The 24415-nt window shown below is 41.6% G+C and overlaps 1 protein-coding gene across 1 annotated transcript in view; it reads left to right on the forward strand.

Moving 5' to 3' along the window:
* Positions 1 to 23994, forward strand: part of LOC149089027 (uncharacterized) — a 41113-nt gene extending 17119 nt beyond the window's left edge. Inside the window, exons 2-5 of the mRNA XM_089236661.1 lie at positions 9400 to 9504; positions 21072 to 21233; positions 21351 to 21533; positions 22825 to 23994. Coding sequence (XP_089092787.1) covers positions 9400 to 9504; positions 21072 to 21233; positions 21351 to 21533; positions 22825 to 23579 — 1205 coding nt within the window. The 3' untranslated portion in view covers positions 23580 to 23994. The remainder of the gene's footprint in view (positions 1 to 9399; positions 9505 to 21071; positions 21234 to 21350; positions 21534 to 22824) is intronic.
* The last annotated feature ends 421 nt before the right edge of the window (positions 23995 to 24415 follow it).

The raw sequence follows: 24415 nt of genomic DNA on the forward strand, positions 1-24415 counted from the left end.
TGTACATGTAATTTAAGGAGACGAAAGCCTGCAAAACCAACGGCGGTACATTACGGTATACAACGGTACACTAAAAATAGTCCTGCGTGTACAAGTGGAAACCTTTGAGCCCCATTTTCTCGTTAAAAACGATCGTAAAAAGTGAAAATAAAAATAAGAAATTTGCGGCCGAGCAGCTTAAATGGTCGTTAAACGCGAGCTTCTTCTTCCTTCAAAAAAAAAAAGCCTCTTTTTCGCCTTTTTTCAGAAATGGGCCGCTTTTGTGCCGGCAAAAATGGACTACTTTGGGAAGAAAGCAACGAAGAACAAACCTAAATAGCCATTGAGTTCCGAGAGCCCCAGTCATAATACTTGGTCTCGGGGCATTTCCCATCCAATGCCAGGTGGTTGGCCATTTTTAGACAACACTGAAATACGTAGAATGACCATTTATTTAACCAGTGAAACCTTGTGTGTGTTTGTGAAAATCACTGAATAGGAACCCCGTTTATAATGCTTTCGGAGGGAGGCAGGAAGGTAAAAAATCGATCTCCTTGTGACTATTGTGTATTAGTAGTTATAATATTTTTCATACGGTGACGTAATGGACAACGACAATTCCGCTGATCACTGTTGCGAACCCATCGTGGGAACTTCGCGACATATGGTCATTCATTCGGGAAACGGTACCCACTTGAAATTTCAGACCGGATGGGTTTCCAGGTGCGGCCGTTCCCGTGTTTTGTTGATGGCCTTGGGGCAAGGTTTTTCAACCGGTGAGCCGAGTAAATTAAAGTTTTTTCCTAAAGAAGCACAAAGTTGAATGTCCAAACAAAAATCGAGACACTTCACGAATATAATGATGTCTATCATAATGATGAAAATGAAAAACAAAAAAAATCTGAAGAATATGCTTTTACACATACACGCTGTTTTATACAAGAAAAAGTGCCTGAATTGAAAAACAAGTCCTAGCAGCTCAGTTCCACATCATTAAAGTGTCTCCCGCTACATTCCTATGCCACTTAAGTATGGGTTCCACGTCATATTTCAAGATCTTCGGGGCACAGGTTCAGAGCACTTAAGCGATTCATGGCATATATTTCCTGATCACTGCGGCACATCCTTAGATCACTTGAGTGACGCGCGGCACATTTACAGATTACCTAATTAAGTAGCCCACAAAACTTTTCTGAGAGAAGCAATGGAGGGGGCCTTCACTTTCTTAAAGGTTTCTCTAGAACAGGGTTTCTCAACCTATGGGTCCGCAGAACAGAGATGGTTCGTCGGCAGACTTGATAAAATCATTCACCAGTTGTAATTGATGTTAGTAATATCCATACTTCATATACTTGAGTTACCATACATCATAAAGGGAGCGTTGGCCATGTTTGGTGTTTAATGATACATCATAAATTAGAACGAAGGAAATTGCGATCCTAATTACGAGATAGCACGAAACTTCGCCAAAAATTGCAATTCAGGGGCCCGTTCAAGTATAACGTAAGCAGATTTTTAGCCATTTTTGACCCCCTCCCCTTCCCCTCCCCCAATTGTCAGCAAAATTTCGTCAGCAGCTTAGAATATTTCATATCTTCAAAAAGGGTGGTTGATGACGTAAGCAACGTTCAAACTCCGCCCTTCCCCCCTGTCATCTAAAGTCAGCAAATCCAAAACCCCCTTCCCCCCTCTATGCTGACGTAATACTTGAATGACCCCTCATTCATTACTTTAAATGCATTTTGCTAATTGCTAAAATTAATGAAGGTGTGGAAACAAATAGCAGCTGCATCGCAGTGAACAAAAATGTATTTCACGAAAAGAATATTAAATTTTTTTCTTGAAATACAATAAAAATTTAAATTATGCCTTAAATGGCATTTACTGCTAAAATTGCCGAATGGTGCGGAAATAAAGGGCTGCTACAAATCGCATTAAAAAAAATTATTTTACGATTCAAATCAATTGATGACTATATTCCATTGAGCAAAATAAAAAATCCCGTAAAATCTACGGGACATTGCCAATTATCATCAAAAACATTGTCAGAAAAAAGTAGGCATAATCACCAATCATAATTATAATTCCAAAAACAATTGAAGACAAAACCTGACAAATATGTGGCATGAATATTATTTATAATTTTTGCCATAATTATCATAAAAAGTTATATTATGAAAACGCTGTGTGCATTTGGTAAATATGACAAATTTTGACAGACTTTGGTAAATATTACAAATTCAAATAAGTATCGTCGAAAAAACGGGACAAATGTATAAATAAAATCGGAACAACGAAAATTACAGGAATGTCCCGTAATATGGGACACAAGTGGTCTGTCAAATTGTTCCAGACATTTTACTGGTCCTTGTTTTCAGAAGGGTTGAGAAACACTGCTCTAGAAAAGAAGAAAAAAAACATATCGCATATATATACGGATCAGAATTTATACCACCTCCCCAGAATGTAATGGAAAAGAATCGAGTAGTTACGCCACTGCCGAAAGAGTGCCTCACTTTGAGCAGGAAAAAAGATCGGACTCGGCAATATATTAATTCTTTTGCCATCACCATCGCCATTTTATTAGAGGGAGAATCGGAGCGGGGTGTGAGAGAAATGGAATTCCTTGATCGCTGTCGTAGTTGGACGACGCATACAAATTGTACTATTGACCTCGTTATAACATCATGTCGACCGGCAATGACATGGGCTACTGCTGCAACGCAAACACGAAAGAGAGAGACCCTCAAAACAGGCTTCTCTACCCAGGGCTCATTATTCAAGCACGCCAGCATTGACTCTCTCTCTCTGTATGGCATTAGCATCTCAATCACGTTGAAGCAATTGGCCTTATGGGGGCTCCGCCCCAAAAGCGCCCCGAACGAAGTATCTTTGCGGGGAGCCGCAAAACATGGCCGATTTGTCATCGTTTCCTTTCTCTTTCTTAACCATCAAAACGGCTCTCAATTCAGTAGCAAAAAAAAACAAACAGCGACATGTCGCCAAAATGGCGACGACGACAAATGCATATTACTAAGTTTCAAAACACGCGCCAAATTTCAGAGATTTTTTCTTTTAAAAAAGCCGTCTAGAAGACAAAATCGAAACATAATTGCGTGCCCACTTTTGTCCTTTAAGGGAGCGGGCGGTAGGTACTGTATGGTGATGTCGGTAGGGCTGCTTGTCACCGAGTTTAACGTTGCGGTAAATGATGTTGCGCTACAGACGCCAAAACATTTTTGACACAGGGGACATTAATTGTACTCGTGTCATTTAGCGAGCCCTTGCGTGAGTCGAATATCCGTCTCGCAGTAGCAAAAAGTTACATGAAAAAAAACGGGAAAGATGCCAATCGGGAGTTGAAACGTGGTTATACCTCCCTCCCCCCACCCCCACGCCTCCTTCCTTGGACTTGGAATAGTTAATGCCGCTTTTCAATAGTCAATCCCTTCTCAAATATCACATGTTTCACCCTCCGACCACAAGAAACACCAGCAGCGAAGTCAATCCATGCTCGGACCCAGGGCCTCCCAAGAGTCAAAAAATGCGGGAAAAATTTATCTGTCCCGTAAAATGCGGAATGACAAAACGAACCTACTTGTGTTTGCCTCCACTATGTTCGCAGCTGATGTTATCTGCCTCGACTTTATCAACAACACCTTCTATAGCAGAAAGCCTCCGCGCGAAGCTCGTGGCGTCACTTAAGTCGTCCATTTGCCCATTAAATCGTCCTGTTGTGGTGTTGTATTTGCATTTGTATTTAACCTATAGTCCCCAAAGCAGAATGTTTTGCGATGTTCTGCAACGAGCCCTCAGCTGACTGAAAATGTTCTGCGGTAAAAATTCGCATATACATAATAGCGTTTTTCTACACTATTCTTAAAATTCTTCCAGATTGTTCTGCAACAGCACTGGTTGTTCCGAGACGTACGTCGCACATTTTGGCACATTCTGCTTTGGGGCCTACAGTCATTGAATATACTACAAAAAAAAAGATTTCGCATACCTAAGGTGTGCTTTATCCGATGGCCACAGGTGAAATGGACGACTTCAGTGACGTCAAAGCTTCGCGAAGAGGCTTTCTGCTATAGACGGTGTTGGCTTTATATTCGCACATGAACATATATATCTGCCTCTGCTTCATTCACAGCTGACGATGTCAGCCTCCACTCAATTTGAAGCTGAATATGTCTGCTTCAGATCCATTCGGAGCTGAAATATGTGCTTCTGCTCCATTCGCTGCTGAAGATGACCGTCTCCGCTTCATTTGTAGCTGGGGATATCGCTTCGGGTTCATTTCCGCTGATGATGTCTGCCTCGGCTCTATTCATGGCTGATGATGTCTGCTTGTGCTTTACTCGCAGCTGGAGAGGTCTGCCTCGGCTCATGCGTTTATCCAGAGAGGGGCGATTGACCGCCATCACCTCTCCCAACAAAAACGGGGGGGGGGGGGATCGATCTGTCTCCTAAAATACGAGAGGATTCAATGAATAACGAACCTGAACAGTTAGTTGCCCCTTCCAAGATATCGCCCTACACGCGATAAATGCGATATATTCGGAATTGACCAATTTTGACGCATAAATGCGGAAACTTACATTTTTACTACTTTCCTGCGTGAAATCTCAATAATTAGACGTACTCTCGAGTAAAGGGCCTAGCCTAGTATCAGACCGCTTTACATGACTGAGTAAGTGCTCTGGAACGGTGCCGCGGAGATCTGTAAATATGTCTTGAGTGATCTGGGAATGTGCCGTGGGACACTTCAGTGATCTCGAACTGTGGCGCAACTGTAAATGTGCCACGGGCCACTTGAGTGATGTGGAACTGATATGTAAATTTGTCGGGGTCATTTCAGTGATCTAGAACTGTGCTGCGTGTCACATAAGTGCTTTCGGATTGAGGGATCTTGAAATGTGCCACTTGATTCATTTTTACGAAATTATGTGTGAGATGATGGGTCACAAGTTGTGTTTGCTGCCTATACCTACTGTCACATCAGATAACTCCGAGGACAACATTGAGCCCGTGGCCACTGTCGTACGCAAAGGAAGTGGGAGGTTCTAAACCCCCAAAGCCGAGATTATAATGTTATTTTCCAGGAGAAAACTTAAACCCCCCCCCCCTTAAGAAGAAAAAAATTGAAACTCCTCTTTCCCCCCCCCCCCCGAGAAAATTCTGCGTACGCATATGCCCGTGGCTATGGATTGAGCATGTGTCTTCTGGAGCAGTGGTTTCTAAAAATGAGTAATATTGCCCCCTAGGGGGGGGGGATGGAAGTGTCCAGAAGAGTGACAGGAGCTTTAGATGTAGTATAGAATCCTGCGGGTTGGCTTGAGTTTGGGGACTTTTTGAGGAGAAAAAATTTTGAACAAGGGGCATGAGCTAAAAGTTTAAGAAACCATGTTTGTTTCCCAAAGTGGGCAATATCGCCTCCTTGGAGCGAAGGACATGTGTGGGGGGGAGTAGAAGGTACGGGTGTAGCATAGGGTCCTATGGGTTGGCTTGAGTTGGGGGGATGATGATAGGATGAAAAAGGCGACGATGGATGAAAAAATTTGGGAACCTAAGTTCTAGAGCAGCGTTTTTCAACCTTTGTAAACTCAAGTACCAGTAAAATATTTGGAACAATTCGACGGACCACTTGCATCCCGTATTACGGGACATTTCAGTATTTTTAGTTGTTCCGAATTGTTTTATACATTTGTCCGGTTTTTTTAACGATGCTTATTTAAATCTGTAATGTTAACTAAAATCGTGAATATAAACATCGTCTCCATATAATTATCAATACAATACTTATATTAATCATTATGATTGATAATTATCATTATGATTGATAATTATCATTATGTTTGATAATTATCATTATGATAATTATGGCTATATTATACAAATATTCGTCCTACGTATTGGTCAGGTTCAACGTCTTTTCCTCAAATTTTCAGTGATTCTAACTACAATTAAAGATTTTGCGGACTTTTGGCAAAAGGCAACGTTTTTGATGACAATTGGGGGGACGCCCGGTATTTTACTATGAAATATGGCCATCTATTAATTTGAATGCTATTTTTCGCCAAATAAATTTTTGTTTATTATCAAAGCCCTTTATTTTCCCACCCTTCATCTGTTTTGGCAGTGATTAGCAAGTTTATCACAATTGAATCTTTTGGCTAAAATCAGTGATATCCCGTATTTACGATCGCATTTTCCTTAATGAAGTATGGTGAACCTATAAGTATGAGGGTACAATTTTTTATTTTAAACCTGTATGGATATTAGTAATATAAATTACAGCAATTGAATAATTTTTCATTCAGTTAGAATCGATTATCAAGTCCGCGTGCGGACCGGACCACCTAATGGCATCGTCGCGGACCGAACGCTGTTTAGAGCAGGCATCTTCAACCCGTTGCTCGCGAGCACTACGGTACTCCCTGAAGCATCCAGGGTGCTCGATGCTCGTGTCCGATTTCGTTCTCGCGAGTCTTTCTTCTTAATCAACTTTCCAATTGAACGCCTTTCACAAATTGCATTCAAGGCTTGAAATCATTCTGATTTCATGCATTCGAATGACAAACTTGCCGTAGGTGCTCTTCTTTTGAGGCTGGGTACGGGCAGTGCTCGTGACTAGAAAAAGGTTGAAGATCTCTGTTCTAGAGGGCCATTAAGTCTGTTCTTCCTGTTGCACACGCGATCATTTCTGGCACAAGGGAGTCAATCAGAACCTGTTTGACCGTTAGATCAGGACCGATTCTGAACAGCAGGTACATTAAAGGACTCATTGATCACTTGCAGTTGAGGTTGGGAAGTGATTCTTCCCATTCCTCCTTCCACAGAAAAAAAAAAAGAACGCAGAGAGAGAGAGAGGACTCACTTTCACTCCCACAAAAGCGACCCAATGAATAGCCAAGGGTTCGTACTGTTTAGTCACTGAGTTCCTTTTATCTCAGTGTGAATAATATCTGGATGCACCCAGCCATCCGCTAAACGGGTCTCCCCACTTTTTTTGTTGTCGCACACCAGCCACAGCAGCACCTATTCTGGTCGGATTGGAATCATCAGGGAGTGGTCGGTAATTACTGCAAAACTATTTTCTTCCTCTTTTGCATTTGTGGCGCCAGAGGTTTTTATGACGGGCCACGAACCAACGGTACCTTCTGGCCAAAACAAGAGATGGCCACCAGTTCATTATTCCATCAGATCATCGAAAAAGAGAAGTCGACGGCACTTTCTGAACTAGTTCTCAAAAAGGTTCCTTTTTCTGGAACGAACTAAAATGTGTTCATTCTTTTCAACATTCCCGTGGGCGAGAGCATTGTTGATAATGAGAAGAGCAGGCACGCACGTGGTTGAGGGGCCCATTGTTGCCATGTAGGTGCCTTCTGCGTGTTTATTATATCTCGTATATTGACACGAACTTGAATCTTTTTTTTTAGAATAGAGCCATCTGTTTGGAGATAAACTCTGGTGTGTAGCTCCGGGCTCCGGTGGTTTTATTATTTTATGGCTCATATGGGCTTGAAATGGCTCCTGGTCAATAAGAAAATGCATGGAAAATAAATGGTCCCCAGTGAATTAGTTGAAAACACCCGAAATCTCTTTGCTATCTTTATAAGTAAAATCCATACTGTGGTGTTTGATGTATTGTGTGTGTTTGTGACGCTTTTACTCGGGGGCAAACATTCTTTTCTTGTCTTTCGTATTACGTTTATTTCAGTATACATTTTTTTTCACTCGATAATAGACACGAATCTCCTACTTGAAATTCGAAATGCTATCAAGATACAGTGATATCTCGGCTAACGAAGATTGCTTATTCTAGAATAATATTCGTTTGCCGAAACGCGATTGTCCACAGGTTTCTGTGGGAAAATTGTTTAATTTGTTCCAGAAACTGCTCAAAATTTCAAAGTAATTTTCATAAAACTTGAAAAGCACTGTAAGAAAGACAAATACTGACCGATGGCAGAAATAAACTACTTCATAATTGGATGAAGGAAAATTTAGAAGAAGATGGAAAAAGTGAACACACACATCTTTGCATTTTGCACTGTGCAAACCGTATATGCTCAACCCATGTCCCGCTGGCGAAATGTGGCCCTCGGAGTCATCTGATGCGATCCGTGACCTCAAACTTGATTTTCTAAAAACGAATTAAGTGGCACATTTACAGATCGCTTAGGTCAGCGTTTCTCAACCGCCGGGCCCTGACATCAGTCAAACTGGGCCGTGAGTGGTTCATTGTTCCATTTTTACCCATTTATTTCTCATTAATCGTATGTATGGCCGGGCCTTTCATCATAAATAAACCGTGCCGTGGGCTTCCAATGGTTGAGAACCACTGGCTTATGTGACCCGTGACACATCACCGATCACTTTAAGCAGTGTTTCTCAACCTATGGTTCACAGCGATGACATAGGCAGACTTGATAATTAATTCAATTCTAACTGAATGAAAAATCATTCAATTGTTGCAATTTATATTAGTGATATCCATATGGGTTCAAATAAAAATTGTGCATTCACACTTAGGTTCGCCAAGGAAAATGCGGGAAACTTTTGATTCTAAATATGGTATATTACTAATAATTATAGCCAATAAATGCAATTAACAATTTTGCTAATCACTGCTCAAGCGGGTGAGGGGTAGGAAATGAATAGCTAGAACGAATCGCAGTATAAAAATGTATTTGACTAAAAAAACATTCAATTGAGTAGATGACCATATTTCATTCAGAATTAAATCTGGTAAAATACGAAGCCTCCATTCGGCATCAAAAACCATTGTATAAGTCGGCAAAATCTCCAATTGTAGTTAAAATTGCTGAAAAATTGAGCGATAAAAACGTGTAACTTGACAAATATATAAGATGAATATTTACTTCTAGGTATAATCACCATAATAAGTTATGAAAGCGCTATTTCTTCACGATTATAGTAAACAGAAATTCAATAAGCATCGTTGTGAAAAAATACAAATGTGTAAAAAAATTCGGAATTGAAAATACAGGAATGTCCCGTAATACGGGTCACAAGTGTTCCGTCGAATTATTTCAGACATTTTACTGGTCCTTGGGTTCAGAAAGGACGAGTTTCGCTGCCCTAAAGAGACCATCTTGGGAGAGCGCATCTGGGCGGTCATGTCTGTCTGTCTGCCCTGAAGAACTCGCGACACATTTACAGATCATTTAAGTGACCTGCGGTGAAGTTCCACATCAGTAAAGTGACGTGTTCCCGCAGAATGTTTATAGGTCATTGAGTGGCGCGCGACACAGTTCCTGATCACTTGTATTGTACTGTATTACGTTAAAATAAGATTCACCAAAGACCTCTTAGGGAATTTGAAATGCATTAAATTATAAACGTAGTGTTTCGATACGTATTTTTGAATTGTCTTTTTGTGTTTTTTATTTCTAGGTAAAAGTTTCACGTTGACGATATCGATAAGCACGAGTCCACCGCAAGTCGTCACCTACTGTAAAGCCATCAAAGTCACTGTCGACGGACCAAGAGAGCCCAGAAGTAAGTTCATAATTTTAGGAAAACATTCGACCATTTCACAGGTTCTCAGTGACTTGAGAAATCAGAGGTATAAAAAATTGTCAGGGAAATGTGGAAAAAAATGATCAGGGAAAATATGAAATATTTGGCAAAAGTTAGGGGAAAATTCCATGAAGCGAAAAAAAACTGAAACTTGAAAACATTTGGAAGTTTTTTAAGATTTTGAATTGTAGTGAATTTTTCTTTACCCAGATCAGGGGAAAAATCTCGTAACACCGATCACAACCAGGCTCTGTCACCGAAGTAATGTTAGCAAAGTGTCCCGAAGGACACTGTTGTATCAGAAAAAATTCCAGACGAGTCACCCCTCCCTCCCACCCGCAGTCGAGCACTTCCCTTCAACACAGGGTGCCCTGAAAAACATCTGTACAAAGTATGGTTGTTTGTTGGCGTGTTGCAGAAGTTATATTACATTCAGTGGATCCCGCTTGTAATGTAGCCAACTTATTTTCGTGGTTTCAACTCTTACTATTACTCATCGAGATTTCACGTTCAAAGCGTTTTATTGCTTACAACGTTGTTTCATGACGATTTTTTTTCAAAAACGTTATAAGTGGGATCCATTGTACATATGAAAGGGGAAACTCAGGGAAATAAATGATCAAGCAGATTTTGCTGGGAACCCCGTTTTACATGTCAAAATTATACCATTAAGAAGGCCTACTACTTGCCTGGACTAAAATTAAAATCTCGAGAAAGTTGGACGGTATTGTAATTTCTCTGCTGAGGCATAGCTATAGGTTTCCCTCACAGAGTAAGAATAATATCTTTAATTAATTAAGTAAGAATTATATCTTTAGTCTATGGTTTCCCTCGCCGGGACCTGTTCCTGACAAGTTCAGGCCCTAGGCAAATATGAATTTTTGGGGCCCCTTATCTATATTGTGTTCTTGTGAGGCAGAGACGTATACAATGGGAGGAGACATGTGGGCCGTGCCTAATATACAAACCAAAGCAAATTTTGGGGATCTGAAAATTTGCGGGTCTTGGGCACGTGTCCCCGTTCAGAAAACAAGCCCTATCCCTTGCTCTGATTTTACTTATCACAGTTATTTCATTTTTTTTTTTTTCTGTCTGACCCACAGTTGGGGTCAATAGCGTCATTTGATCTCTTATTTCGAACACCAAAGAAACTACCCTACAGGTACTACCCTGCCCACATTTCGAAAACCGTCCAGATTAAGAAAAGGGAAAAATCTCTATCATGTTCGGGAAAAAGCCACCTCCGGTATAACTATGCAGTATTTCCGACATAGTTCTATATAAAAATAAAATCCTTTTCTGAGTCAATCGACAACAGAATAAATGGTCATTCCACGCACGACACGTACACAAATATGAGAAGAAAATGGCGGATGGAATAAAACACCGATAACTTACTTCGGGGGAATGTAGGGCGGCGTGTAGGAATAGAATGGAAGGTAAAAGAAAGCATTTTCAAGAAGCCGCGAAAACAACCCTTTTATCGCTGGTATGTAAACTACTGCAATGGTAGGAGGGGCGAAGCCAAAAGAAAGCCTAAGCGTCAGTTTGGTTTGAAAGGAGTCCTTCGCCATCCACACACATACCCGACAAAGTAAATGATCTGGAATTAGGGGGGGGGGAGGAGCAAGAAAGAGAGGGAACAGCACACATAAGGGGTTACTTTGTGGGGAGCAGCGGGGAGCTGCTGCTGCGGGTGAAGTCAATGGCTTGGCTGGAAATGCGTTTGGTTGCAGCGCGTGTGACTGGCAGTTAACAGAGCCAAAGTGACATTAGTTTAATAACAGGATCGCGTTTCTCCTTGTCCTGTGTTTTCCCGCTTTTCCTCTCCTTTATCCCGAGGTGCTTCATTTACTACACGTAGAAAGAAAGGAAAGCGGGAAGGAAAGGACCCCCCACTCCTTATCTACAACAACAACAACACAACTAAGAAAATATGTGGAAAGAGAACAATAATGAAGTAAAAAACAACAAACTCTTCGGCATTTGCGTGAAGGCTTCTCTGTACGTGACGTTTATGTTGAAATTAAAGCCACTGTGCGGTCGGATGTCTCTTTCTGTGTGTGTGTGTTGGGGTGGTGAGTGCATCTTTCTCTCCCTCCAGCGTGTGTCCATTATTATTACACCTGTCGAAAATTCTTTGGGAAAAGTTTAATAAAATGCCATGCATTTCTAAAACACAAGTTCTCACAAAGTTTTTTTTTACTTTGGGAAGTTCATTTTCGAAGTACTGTAGTTGTAGTATATCATATATTCAATGTCGTGAGAAGTTTTGAAAAGCTTGAAGGAACCGTTATCGCCTGGCGTTGTCCGAAGTCTTGCAAACAGTTTGTACATAAATGGCAGGAATTTGTTGTCACCAGCATCTGAGGGGTTCTCGGACGGTTGAAAACTTTCTGAAAATAGCTTTTACCTGAAGTCTTACCGAAAGAAGTTACTCGCTATCCCCAGCATCGAAGAGAGCTGTTACTTATCTGCTCCCGTTATCTAAAGCCTTACTAAGAAAATAACTTATACATCGCCTCTAATCCATAATTTGTACAGAGAAGTTGTTTAACTGTTCCCTTTATCCAGTCTTTTTAAGAAAACTTATCCATCACCGCTATCCCAAGCTTATATAATCTGTCACTTTTTTTTTACTTCTGAACCATAAACAATCCAGGGTATGCGGAATATTGTCAGCTTAAGTCATTGCGCCAGTTTAGGAGGCGGAACCGTATCGTAGAATGCTTTATTGCTCTTGCGCGTACAATAACTTTCCATCACCGCTCTCCTAACTCTACATAGAGAAGTTGCTTGTTCGTTCCAGTTATCCAAAGCCTTTTTTGTAAATTACTTATCCATCGCTGTGCCATCCAAGCCTTGTATAGTAAATTTGCTTATCCGTGCCCGTTATCCAAAGCCTTACTAAAAAAACTTATCCATCGCTGCAATCCCAATGCCTGTGCAGAGAAGTTGCTTATCTGTTTTTGTTACATAAAGCTTTACTAAGAAAATAACTTTCTACCGCCGATACCCCAAGCCTTGTATGATATATTGCCTTTTTTATGGAAGAGTGCTTTATTCATACATATAATAACTTATTTATCACCGTTGTCTCAAGTCTTGTACAGAGAAGTTGCTTGCCCGTTCCCCTTATCCAAAGCCTTACTAAGAAAATAACCTATATCCATCGCTGCTATCCCAAGCCTTTTATAAAGAAGTTGCTCTTATCTGTTCCCGTTATCCAAAGCCTTTAACAGAGAAGATGCTTATCCGTTCCCGTTATCAAAGCCTTACTAAGAAGATAACTCATCCAACATTGCTGTCCCAAGCCTTGCACAGAGAAGTTGCTTATCCGTTGTCGTTATAAAAACTATTTAACAAAGCTGGGCTGGAAGAGATCTGGGTAACGGGATAAGTCCCGTGGCAGATTTCTGGCCTTCATTCATTCATTGCCGTTATCCAAAGCCTTGCTAAGAAAACAACTTATCCATCACTGCTGTCCCCCAAGCCTTTAACAGAAAAGTTGCTTATACGTCACTGTTATTTAAAGCCTGAACCTAATAAAATTGCTTATCTATCCCCGCTATCCCAGGCTTTACACAGGTGGTGCAAACGCACAACGAGCTACTCATTGCCGTTTTATCTGAAGCTCTATATAAATAACAATAATAATATATAAACATTAGGAAAGGTATGTTTAGCCCTCGCGAAGCCCTCAAGAGTCACGTCGGAAGCGTTTTAGACCTGTGGGTGTTGGGTTTGAGCTTTATGTATAAAGATTAGATGTCTGACTTAATTTTGTGGGTGTTTGAGCAACCCCCAACTCCGACGTCACTGTATTTAGCGGTGGCTATTGAAGTCTTTCAACAGGGCAGCCGCAAACTCAAAAAATTATGAAAATCCCTTCTTTAAACTTACAGATGAAGCATTCGTTTGGCGATTATCGTCCATTTCTTGCACCGGATTCAAATCCTAAAACTGGTTCAGTAACCATCAACAAACAATCGTACTATAACGATAAATTATCACAAATAGGCAGTTGCTACAGCATCCACTCATACACATCGTGAAGTATTCGTTATAAACGTATCTTTAATCCGAAGAGAGCCAAAATAACCCTACAAATGCAGCAGCAAAGCGACATCCCCAGGGCCAAAAAATGGCCGGCCCGGCAGTAAGGACAGTGGCCATTCATCGAAATTACAACTGTGTATAAATCATTGCTCGAATATTATAACAATCAAGTCAAACTTCTCATACAATGACGATACCTTTCATTCCAAACCATTTCATTAGTCAATCTCCCGGGAACACTGTACTTACCAGAAGTATTCGGGGATTCCGCCATACTCTACAATTTTTTTAGGGGGGGGGGCAATAACACGAGTTCGAGTGTACTTCCTCCACCCCCTTAGCCTTAATTTTCCCTACCAGTTCCATTTACAACTGTAAAACAAAAAACAGTACTAGGTATTTGGTGTAATTTCAGCATTTAAGGTTTTCTGAATGGTACTGCGAGCTAAAAACGGGGCGTTTTAAGAGACAGGCACGGCTTTGACTTACAAAAGTATTCGGCTATTTGTTTACAAAGGAAAAGAAGAAAACAAATTCGTCGAGGGGGAGCCACACCCTCTTTGTACCTCACCCTTGTACGAGGGGGTTTAGAGACGCTTTATTTCAAAGTACCGAGGCACACGCCTCTCCGTATAGCCTAATTATAGCGTACGCTCGAGCGCGTGAAAGAGTGGACTCTGTTTTTAATGATCGCGTGGATTCCATAACATGCCTGAAGATGGTCATTACGACTGACCTTTATTCCCTCTTCTTAGCGAAAAACTGGTGGTTTTTTAAGCGGTTGTTTCAAGCATATTTTTCACGACCGCAACGTTTGATGATTTTGTTCCCTCCCTTCAAACCAAAACTTAATAATGTTTTTCCGATTTTGGGATCAGTCGGTTTTATGCTAATCTGATTCTGTTATCTTCAACGCATGGCCCGCGGGGCCACATTTGGCCCTCGGAGCTTTTTGTCGTGATCATTTCCAGAAAATCACAGAAAACATTGAAAAGCTGTTTAGTTCTAGAATAAATGAAAAAAAAATAATTCTGGAACCAATTGATGAAAGTTAAAAATTATTGAAACAAATAATTTCATAATTAGTGAAAAAAATAGTCTATAAATCAACAAGAGAAATGATTTCGTAATTTCGGATAGAAATTATTTCACAATCAATAAAAGAATAATTACGTAATTATTGAAAGAAATGATTTCAAAATACATTGAGAAGAAAAATAACTTCGGAATTTCCGAAATGAGTAATTTCAGAATCATTTAAAGTGATTTCCGGTAAAAAATTAATCTCAGAATTAATTAATTTAACCAGTAATTAAGCAAAAACTTTTTTCAGTATTATATCAGTGAAAAAAATTATTTTAGAACTAATCGAAATTGATAATTAATGAAATAAATAATTTCAGCTTCAATTATTTTTGTCCCTGTGGGAGCCCATCGGCCCCCTTCTATTGAGATGTCACAATGCTACATAAGTTGATGGCCCACGAGCTTTGTAGGAAATGTCAATTCGGCCCCTGTGTCTGAAAAGTTGAAAACTCCTCATCTACACTGACTTCCAAAAGTTAAGCACGCGCTGGACTTACGTAAAATAACGACGCAACGTTAATTTTATCCCTCTGGGTTTGACGATTAGTATAACACCAACACGTGGTACTGGAACATACAGTCCATTCATGTGGAGATTTCGGCACACAGTACTGGCAGATATATGTATTATCTTATCAAGCAACACCCCCCCCCCTCCAAGGAAGAGAGTGTTGTCCTTCTGCACCAAGTGACGTTGCAATGAGTGTAACAGTTGTGGAAGCCACTTGCCAATTTCGCTTGGCTACTATAAAAATATGCTGATCCTCAGACGGGTTGGTAATCTCAGTGACGCACCCCTGTCCCACCCTAATGGGCATGCAGATAATTTTCGTAAATCTGACGCTGCATTCCTGCCAAGTATGATGCTTGGCAGGGCGAAACGGGATAAATATACGAGTCGAGTGCCAATGAGGTCAGATTCGAGAGAGGTGCCATTGTCTTAATGTCCGTCGTGGGGTTTCTTGCTAAAGATGCAAATCTATAGCCTTCAACCATCCGGCCTTAGCGAATTACCCAACAACTAACCTATCTCACGACGGTCCAGACGGTTGTTGACACTTGGTCGACCAGACACAGGTCTCTACTTGGACTGTAACGTGCATTGTGCTTACCACAGGTGCTTAATCTTTGTATTTCTTGTGTGTTTTCCATATTTGCAGCTCTGTGTTGTTTCCCCCCTTTTATCTCCTTTTTTTTTTCTCGGACTCTGTAAATTTGACGGACTCTGCATTCTGCTTACCACAGATGTTTAATTTTTACATTATTTTGAGCTTACTATATATTTTCATTCCCCCCCTCCCCCCTATATACGTACTTAGAAAAAGTGTTCTCATGTTTGATCAGGTGGGGTGGATAGATTGATGGCTAGGGAGGGTGTTGCTACTTTTCCAACAGATACCCTTTACGTTAGACTAGAGGTTCCGTAAGGAAAATTAACGTGGGAATCTATCTGGTATTTCAAACTCAAGTTTCAAGACGGTCTCCGGACAATTGTTTGACTCTTTTGGATGAGCGACATTTGCCAGGGGCGGATTATGGAAAACAATTCGAGTTATTGATTGGAGATATTGATATATGTACCCATTTATGCTTTGAAGTGATTTTTTTTACAGTAAAACTTGTCTAAGACGGTCACTGTATGAGACGGAAATCTGTCTTAACGGTCTGTCTTAAACGGAATCAAAATATAGTCTGTTCACTGATTAGTGTTTTTATTTGCACCTTTATAAAACGGGAATCTGTCTTAAACGGAATATTATTTCAGTCTATTGATGTTCCGTTTCGTACAGGTTTCACTGTATAAGGAAAAATGCGTACTAAATATTCTTTGGGAGCCGCAGATAAGCCATGAATTTGGCAAGGAAGCCACGAGAGTGACAAAAATTTGACAACCACTGCCATAATTGGTATTTTATGCTACTATAGCATGGCGTAATTGGTATGTTATGCTATATTAGCCATGCGGAATCGACGAGCTACCTCTACAACTGTTACATCCATGGTTGCAGCGTCACTTGGTGAGACAGTACAGTTCTATCAGTAGACCGACCTACTGTGCGCTGGCACCGAAGAACTGTACGTGGTAGTACCACGCATTTGTGTTCCGTTAACCATTCAATTCAAGGTGGGGGGAGGGGGGTATTTTAGAGTTTTCTCGTTATGTGTTATATAAGCCGTCGTGAACTTAACTTTTGTAAGCAGTGTATCTATTTCTGAGCATGTGATTCGACTAATGAAAAAATAAATAGCCTAAAAACTGCGCGATTCGCATAGAAAACAACGGGATAAGCGGGCTAATCGCAAAATTGCTTGGAGGTGACTCGCTGGTCGCTCATCCACCATCAAAATACTTGCCTCAACATTACGAAAACGAGCCAGGAGTGTTCTCGTGCCGGCTGGTGGTTTCAGTCAATGGTAAAAGCTTTTAAAACCAAAGCCCATATCTCTACACACATACAGAGAGAGGGTTGGTTCGGCTAAAATTATGGGCGAGAACACTCTCTACTTCCCCCCACTAAACACTCGCTATATGTCCAGTGCCTCTTCTAAATGAATAATTCGGTTTGGACGCCACTCCTTTCCTCGTGTTAGCGCTGAAGTTCCATTCTATTTGCCGTAAAGAGGGCTCCCACCCCATTTTCCGCTGCTGGCAATGGTTTCAGAAAGCTCTCGAATATATATATGTACATACGGGGGCGAATATGGAAAGGGAGGGCGACGTCGTACACATTGAGAGCAAGGTATACATTAGAGAGCGGCAGAAGGGGCCCCTCGAAATGTACGAGAGAAAAGGCAGGGCTCGAAAGGGTGGTCAGGTACGGATCACCCGCGCCATCACTAACGATAAACAACTAAAGCATTGATCCAGAAGCATGGATGTGAAGTAGTAAAAGGGAGGTTGGGGTGGGGGAGGGTGCTCCAGATGGTGGCTTGCAGCACAACGCGACAGCTGTCGCCAGGCTCCTATGCCCTTGTTTGGCGCCCCACACCAAACTCTCCCCCCACCCGGATTGGGAGAAAGGGAGCAAATTCAGAGCCGGTAAAACGGGGAGAATATTAAGGGTGTAGGCACCCAATTTCTCCTATGACATGTGACTCTCTCTCTCTCTCTTTAGGGCAAGACTCGATGCTATTATAACATAACCCGTTCTTTGAGGAGCTCCCAATCCTCACACATCATACGCTGCTCACTTCACTATTGACGCGAGGATATTTTTTTTGTCTCAGAAAAGGGACGTTTGCAACGATTTCACTATTATGGTCAAGGAAATAAAAATTGTCGAAGTCCTCATTAGATGGCTTTAATGTATGTAATTGCGATTCTCCCCTGATCCATGTGTATAGCTGAGGGTTGAACTAATCTCCCTCTCTCTCTCTCCCTCCCGACGTTGCCAGATCAAAGTTTTTCTATGAGGGAGAGACATCTGAATAGATGGTTATAATTCTTGATGGGAATTTCCCCTAAGATAGTTGGAAGCTGGGGATGTGCTGGCTTTCCCTGACATAAACTCAAAAATTTCCCTGACGGAAACCCTAAACATTTCCTGATCAAAACTCCAATCGCAGAAATTTTGTGTTTAGGTCAGGGGAACAATTTTTGAGTTTTGATCACAGAAATTTTCGAGTTTTGGGCAGAGACTGTCAGGGAAATATTTTGAGTTCTGGTCATGGAAGATTATGGTCAAGCAGATTTTGCTGCGAACTCTGCTAAAGTTTCGTAATTTTACGAGTAAGATAAAAAGGTAGTAAAGGGCGTAGACAGCTCAGAAACAGAGAAACCTCAATTTAATTTCAAATTTATTTCAATTATGTACAATGTATATTGTGCACCCTGTATATAAAATGGCTCCTATAAAATGAAGACCGAATCATAACCAGGATGAGGGGGGGCGGGGGTTGTTTCCTCAAATTCGACGAAATTGTCAACTTGAAATGGCTATCAGTTAAGCTCTGAAAGCTAATTGCTTAAGGCCACGGGGCAGTATGTTTTTCCCGCATGACTCTCACATTACGATGATAGAGAGCGTACCTTGAAAGCTTCACTTACAACTAGATCCACCCTCTCGTATCGGTCATTTTTATTTCTACTGCTGAAGGCAGGGGTAAATGATGGAAGACTCGGCCGTGACAGAGAAGGGAAGCAGCAAATAAATCACACGCATGAGGTCAGTCTCATATAAAGATGACACACACACACACACACACACACACAAAAATAAATATATATATATATATGTGTGTGTGTGTGTGTGTGTGTTGCTCACGTAATACATCGAGGAATCACCAAAAAGTGCACCACGAGAAAGAGAGAGAGAAATACACTGCTAACCGAAAACGGACAACGGCTACTCTTCCTGATAAGGCTAAAGTAAAGGGGGTGGTCACGAAATAGATGGCAATGGGGCAAGGGAGGAAGAGAGTCCTTCTCCTCCTTGGAAATGGGATAACATTTAAGATCCAGGAGAACGAAAAAATAAATAAATAAATAAAAAATAAAAACCACACGAACAAGCAGTCGTCTCTCTCCTTCGATACTGGGGCAAGAGTCTGGGGCATAATGTGGGGCCAGCAGCAGAGTTGCAGTTAAGGGATGAAGAAGTTAAAGGAATCATTTCCGTTTTGCCAGTTCCGTTCGAGGTTCTGGGCATCGATCACCAAACGTTGGTTGGTTGGGAGGAAAAAGGACACGGAGGGTTGGTTGGCTCTCCTGGTTGGTTTTTATTCTCGTTCCCTTCTGGGAAATATAAAACCCTCCAGTTGACAGGAGATTATGGTTTTGTGGTGAATGAGCAAAAGAAAAGAAAGATTTTTCCTCTGGAACCTTCTTTTTTTCTTCACCCAAACAGTAGTTTTCTCTTGGGCTTGTTTCTCCCTCTCCTGATTTCTCTCTCCTCCTTATTTCTTACTTGTTCTCCGCCAACCATGTTCCCTTCACCTCGTGATTTTTTTTATTATTTGGTGTATCCTAAGCCCCCTTTTTTTCTCTCTCTTTCTCCCGTATCTATATATTTCCCGAGTCTCCTCCGGATTTTATGGGTTACTTTTTCCCGCACCACCGTAGAGGTTTAAGTTATTGTTCAAACATATATTAAATTCGAAAACACAAACACTCGCTTATATATACACAAAGTTAGGTGTTTAGCAGCATCACGTTGTATTGTTGTTCTTCATACGAGTATGATGAGATAACAGGCATAAATAACTTTTTTTTTCTCGATTTTTCATTTATCCCCCTTCTGAAGTCTGAAATTGTCTTTTTGATATATATTAAATTCTATCGCGAAAATTATAAGATTCATTGACCTAATCGACTAAACAGGCTGTTGGTTTGTTCTGGGCCAGAACTAACCGTTGCATTAAAGAAAAACTAATGTATTTACAGAGTTCCCACACATAAATAGCGGATGCCACTTATTAAAATCACGAATAATGTTAGAATTCGGGTATTATTATCACCAGGGATTTTTATGACCGAAAGATGAAACGTCGTTGCTGATCGGTTAAAAAAACTGAATTTCAGGTTTTTTACCTGTCACCCGCGGCTCCTTCACCCAATCGATGGTTCATCTGCGGCTCCCTATAGAATAGTTTGGTAGATATTTTCCCACGTAAAAGAACTACTTCGAAGCATAAAATAGGCACAAAAATCGATATCTTCAGCTCACCGGTTATCGTGATTAAACGTCCCGCTTTTTTACGAGGCAGAACAATTATTTTGCACTTGGGTTGGGACAATCGCCCCCTTCCGAATCCGCGCCTGTCAGGTTGGATTGTAAATTCGCTGGACAGCACTAAGGCGTCATTAACTTTATATACATATGACTACAGGGGACCGTATTTTTCTGGCAAAGAACAAAGACTATATTACACATTACTGGTATTTTTATCACTCGTTTCGACCAGACTCGGTCAATGACGACGACAAACAGCAAACACTTCCTTCCGACCGCAAAAAAAAAGTGAACAAATAAAACACGAAGATGGCATAATATTTCTCTGCTGGCTACCAATTATGCGGTTTCAAATCGAGACAAAACGAATATCATCGTCACCAGTCATTTGCATATGTTAAAGGGGGGGGGGTGGGAAAGGAGGGAGAATCGGTGGCAAATGGCTTTTCTCTGCGGTTACGGGACGGCAAGAGGAAAAACCGCAGACATTGTAACCTTTGATTAAGACGGCAAACCACAAACTCGCTAATTGTTACGTCCCGTTTCTTGAATCACGTCCGTGTCTCGCGGTTGAGCAAATATAACAAGCATCGACACCTGAAATCGAAATTATTTATTTCTATCCTGCAAAAACGTGGGCCGTTTGGGACACCTGTACATTTTTGTGGTAACTAATAACAGTTGTTGCCTTCCCTGTTAATTAATGATCATTATTATTGTTATTTGCAGGACAACAACAGCAGTTGAGAGCTTTTGCGCAGGCGTTCGGACAACGTCCTCCTTTCCTCGACCCTCGGCTTCCAGATCCTTTTCGGGAATGGGAGCACCTTAGGAGGAAAACTGCCGAGCATTGGGCGCTGGACATCCCGAGGAGGCTTGGCGCGACCCCAGGTATGACCCCTCAATATTTTCTTGTATATTTATTAAAGTGTTTCGCATTTTGGTGACTAAAAGTATGATCGTTTATTGGCTATATAAATTGAGTAATATGGTTTGTTTTTCTTATAGACGCCGCAGCACTGCATCTGGCGGGGGCAGCGGAAGCTCACTGGGGAGCCTACGGACCTCACTACTCGCCCTACCTGAACACTGCCCTTCAGACGTCTGCATTTCCTACGTATCCGCTCGAGACGGCTCTGACTGGCGTGTCGCCGTCTTCTCACGATTCTTGCTCTTCGACACTTTCCTCGGGTAAGTCCGAGAATCTCACTTTTTTTGGTGTTGTTTTCACGTTATAATAAAATGGCGCAGCTACCAAGTCTCTCGGATTTCTACTCCATCTCCCAGACTCCCGAAAAATTATTGTATCTTCGGATTTCAACCGCGTGATTGTAAAAAATCCCTACCTTGGGGGGAATTATCCCCAAAGAAATTTACTCGGGAAAAACGCGGCTTTTTATTCTTAAATCATTTTTAAAACTTTTAATCATTTTTTAATGACCGAAATGCCACAAGCATAATGTAAATCATATATGCTCAACCCACGGCCCTCGGAGTCATCTGATGTGGCCCGCGACCTCAAACATAACTTTGTAAAAAATTAACTAAGTGGCGCACAAACGGATCACTTAAATGGTCCGCAATACAGTACCAAATCAATTCAGTAGTTCGCGGCACATTCTCCCAGATCAGCGTATTCCCTTAAGTGACTTGCAGCGCATTTGCAGACCTATCAAGCGAATTGGGGCACATTTATATATCGTTCAAGTGTCCTGCTGCAGATACCAAGATCACTAAACTGGTCTGGGGCACATTCCCAAATCACTAAACTGGTCTGGGGCACATTCCCAAATCACTTAAGTGACCCGCGGCACATTTTCACTTCAATTAAGTGGACCACGGCACGCGCAGATCACATAAGTAAACTACCTCGTATTCCCAAAGCACTTAAGTGACCCTTGTTAGATGTACAGATCGTCGCCTCAGGTGGTCGGCTGAAGTTGGTTTTTTGTGGTTCGCAACTTCAAGACGTGAATGCAAGCCGATCTCATTGATCTCTCATCCGATCTCAAGTGACCTGGGATCCATTCACAGATCCCTTAAGTTACCCGCGGTGCTGTTCCAGATCACTGAAACTGTCAACGACGCATTCTAACTTTACAGAAGCAACTCGCGGCATATTTACAGATGAATTAAGTGGCCCGCGACACGTTTAAGTCTGTATGTCTCATTTCTGGCCCGATGATGATTTTTTTTTTGCATGATTTGATTTGGGAGTAACTCAAGGGACAGAGCTCGGGTGTTGTCTGGACTTCAGGTAATTTAACCAATTGGTTGGCGATGCTTGGCGCTAATTGGCGATGGCTTGCAAGATGTCGAATTTTGCAAAAAATCTCATCAATTTTACTTTTATTAATGAATTATCCCCACGTCGTTTAGCAAAAATTCGTTTTATATAAATTTTTTGTACGGAATTCGGATATGACGTAGTTTACAGTGACCGTGGTTTCTATAAAACATTTCTGTTTTCTATCCATTACAGGACTAAACACTGCGGATCGAGCATCGGGTACATTCCCTCCTCTCGGCGATCACGCTCTGAAGCCAGACCCACTCCTGGTTTCGAGGTACGGCAACGCCATCGCTGCGGCAGCCGCGGCGAATTCCGAATTGTCTCTGACAGACCGCCTCAGCGAGCTAAGGCAGGGCCTAACGGCGACTTCGGCATCGAACCCGCAACCGAGCACTTCGATAGCTCTCCTATCCGGAGGCGGTGGTACAGCCAACGGCGCCGCACCGTACCTGTCGGTCAGCCACGCAGCCGGATATGGCCTTCACGCGTATTACAGCAACGGCTGCGCCGCCGCCAACGGAACCGGTGCGGGGATGTACTTGAACCCGCCGGTCGTGCCGCACTCTCTACTATATCCTCAATTGTACGGGTCCGTGGCCCACAACCAACTGCACCCGTCTCTTCACCTCCTAGGCGGTGCGTCGACGGCAACGACGATGTCCTCCGAAACTCGACCGCCGTCGGCGTCCGACCAGCAGGACGAGGGCCAGCAGCAGCATCTCGCGTCCAGCAGCAGTCCCTTATCCAGAGGGAGTTCGGTCAGTAGTCCTTCTTCGAGTCTGGGTTCGAATCCCGTGTCACAGAGCGACCAGGTGATCGACACCGAAGCGACCAGTCATCAGAGGAACACCAGGGAATCGTCGTCACCGAACTCGAACGGTACGACCATCTTCAACAGCACATCGAACGGACATTCGGACGCCGTGCTCTGGAGACCATATTGAAGTGACAGGGTGGATGGACAATGGATTCTATGACGACCCGTCGTGTTGTCAGCGGACTTGACCCACTGCTTAAGAGCGAGCGAAATCTGCCATCGCTAGAGAAAACCGAATTGTTGCACGCAGGACTCTTTCGGTCGATGTCCGACCGACCACCAGGCGAGGAAAATGACGCTATGATTTAATAAATAAAATTCGCGAGCTTAATTAATGATGGGTGGCCATCGTGGACTAGATTCGGGGACAGTGTTTGGACCTCCCCCCTATTCAAAGTCAAATCTTCCAAGAAACGATATCAGTGTAAGGTTCCAAAGTTGTAGATATTGCAAATAATTATATACGTGTAAATATACGAAGGAAATATAAATGAATATATTACAAAAACGACGGTCGATGATTTTAGAATAAAGAATTGTGCAAAAAAAAGCATCTTTTGTGTGTGTATTTTATTTAATGAGTATTTGCGTTTAACTCATTATATGCCAAAACTTTGTTTAAAATTTCAAAAAAAATTACATAAAAATGCCAACATAAATGAAATATGAAAAGAAAATTATTTGAGGAAAATATTTTTACCAAATTGAAATTAGAAATACAATAGCGGACACTCCCCGTTAGTGGCAGTATGCATAATCATCAATCATCTCGATAAAGAAAGTTTGATTAAATTTCGCTACATTTACCACTTTTACCGGCGATTATGAATAATTCCCAAATAAAGTTGGAAAGTCTATCTATATATTGCAAAATGTATAACTTTTCTTGTGTTCATTAAACCAATTAATTATATTTACCAGTACACGATACTTGCATTACACATGTTTTTCAATGAAAATTAA

Source organism: Pholcus phalangioides, unplaced genomic scaffold (assembly GCF_987345545.1).
Source record: "Pholcus phalangioides strain wild (caught in Gottingen) unplaced genomic scaffold, Ppha-v1.0 ptg000002l_1, whole genome shotgun sequence".
Classification (NCBI taxonomy): domain Eukaryota; kingdom Metazoa; phylum Arthropoda; class Arachnida; order Araneae; family Pholcidae; genus Pholcus; species Pholcus phalangioides.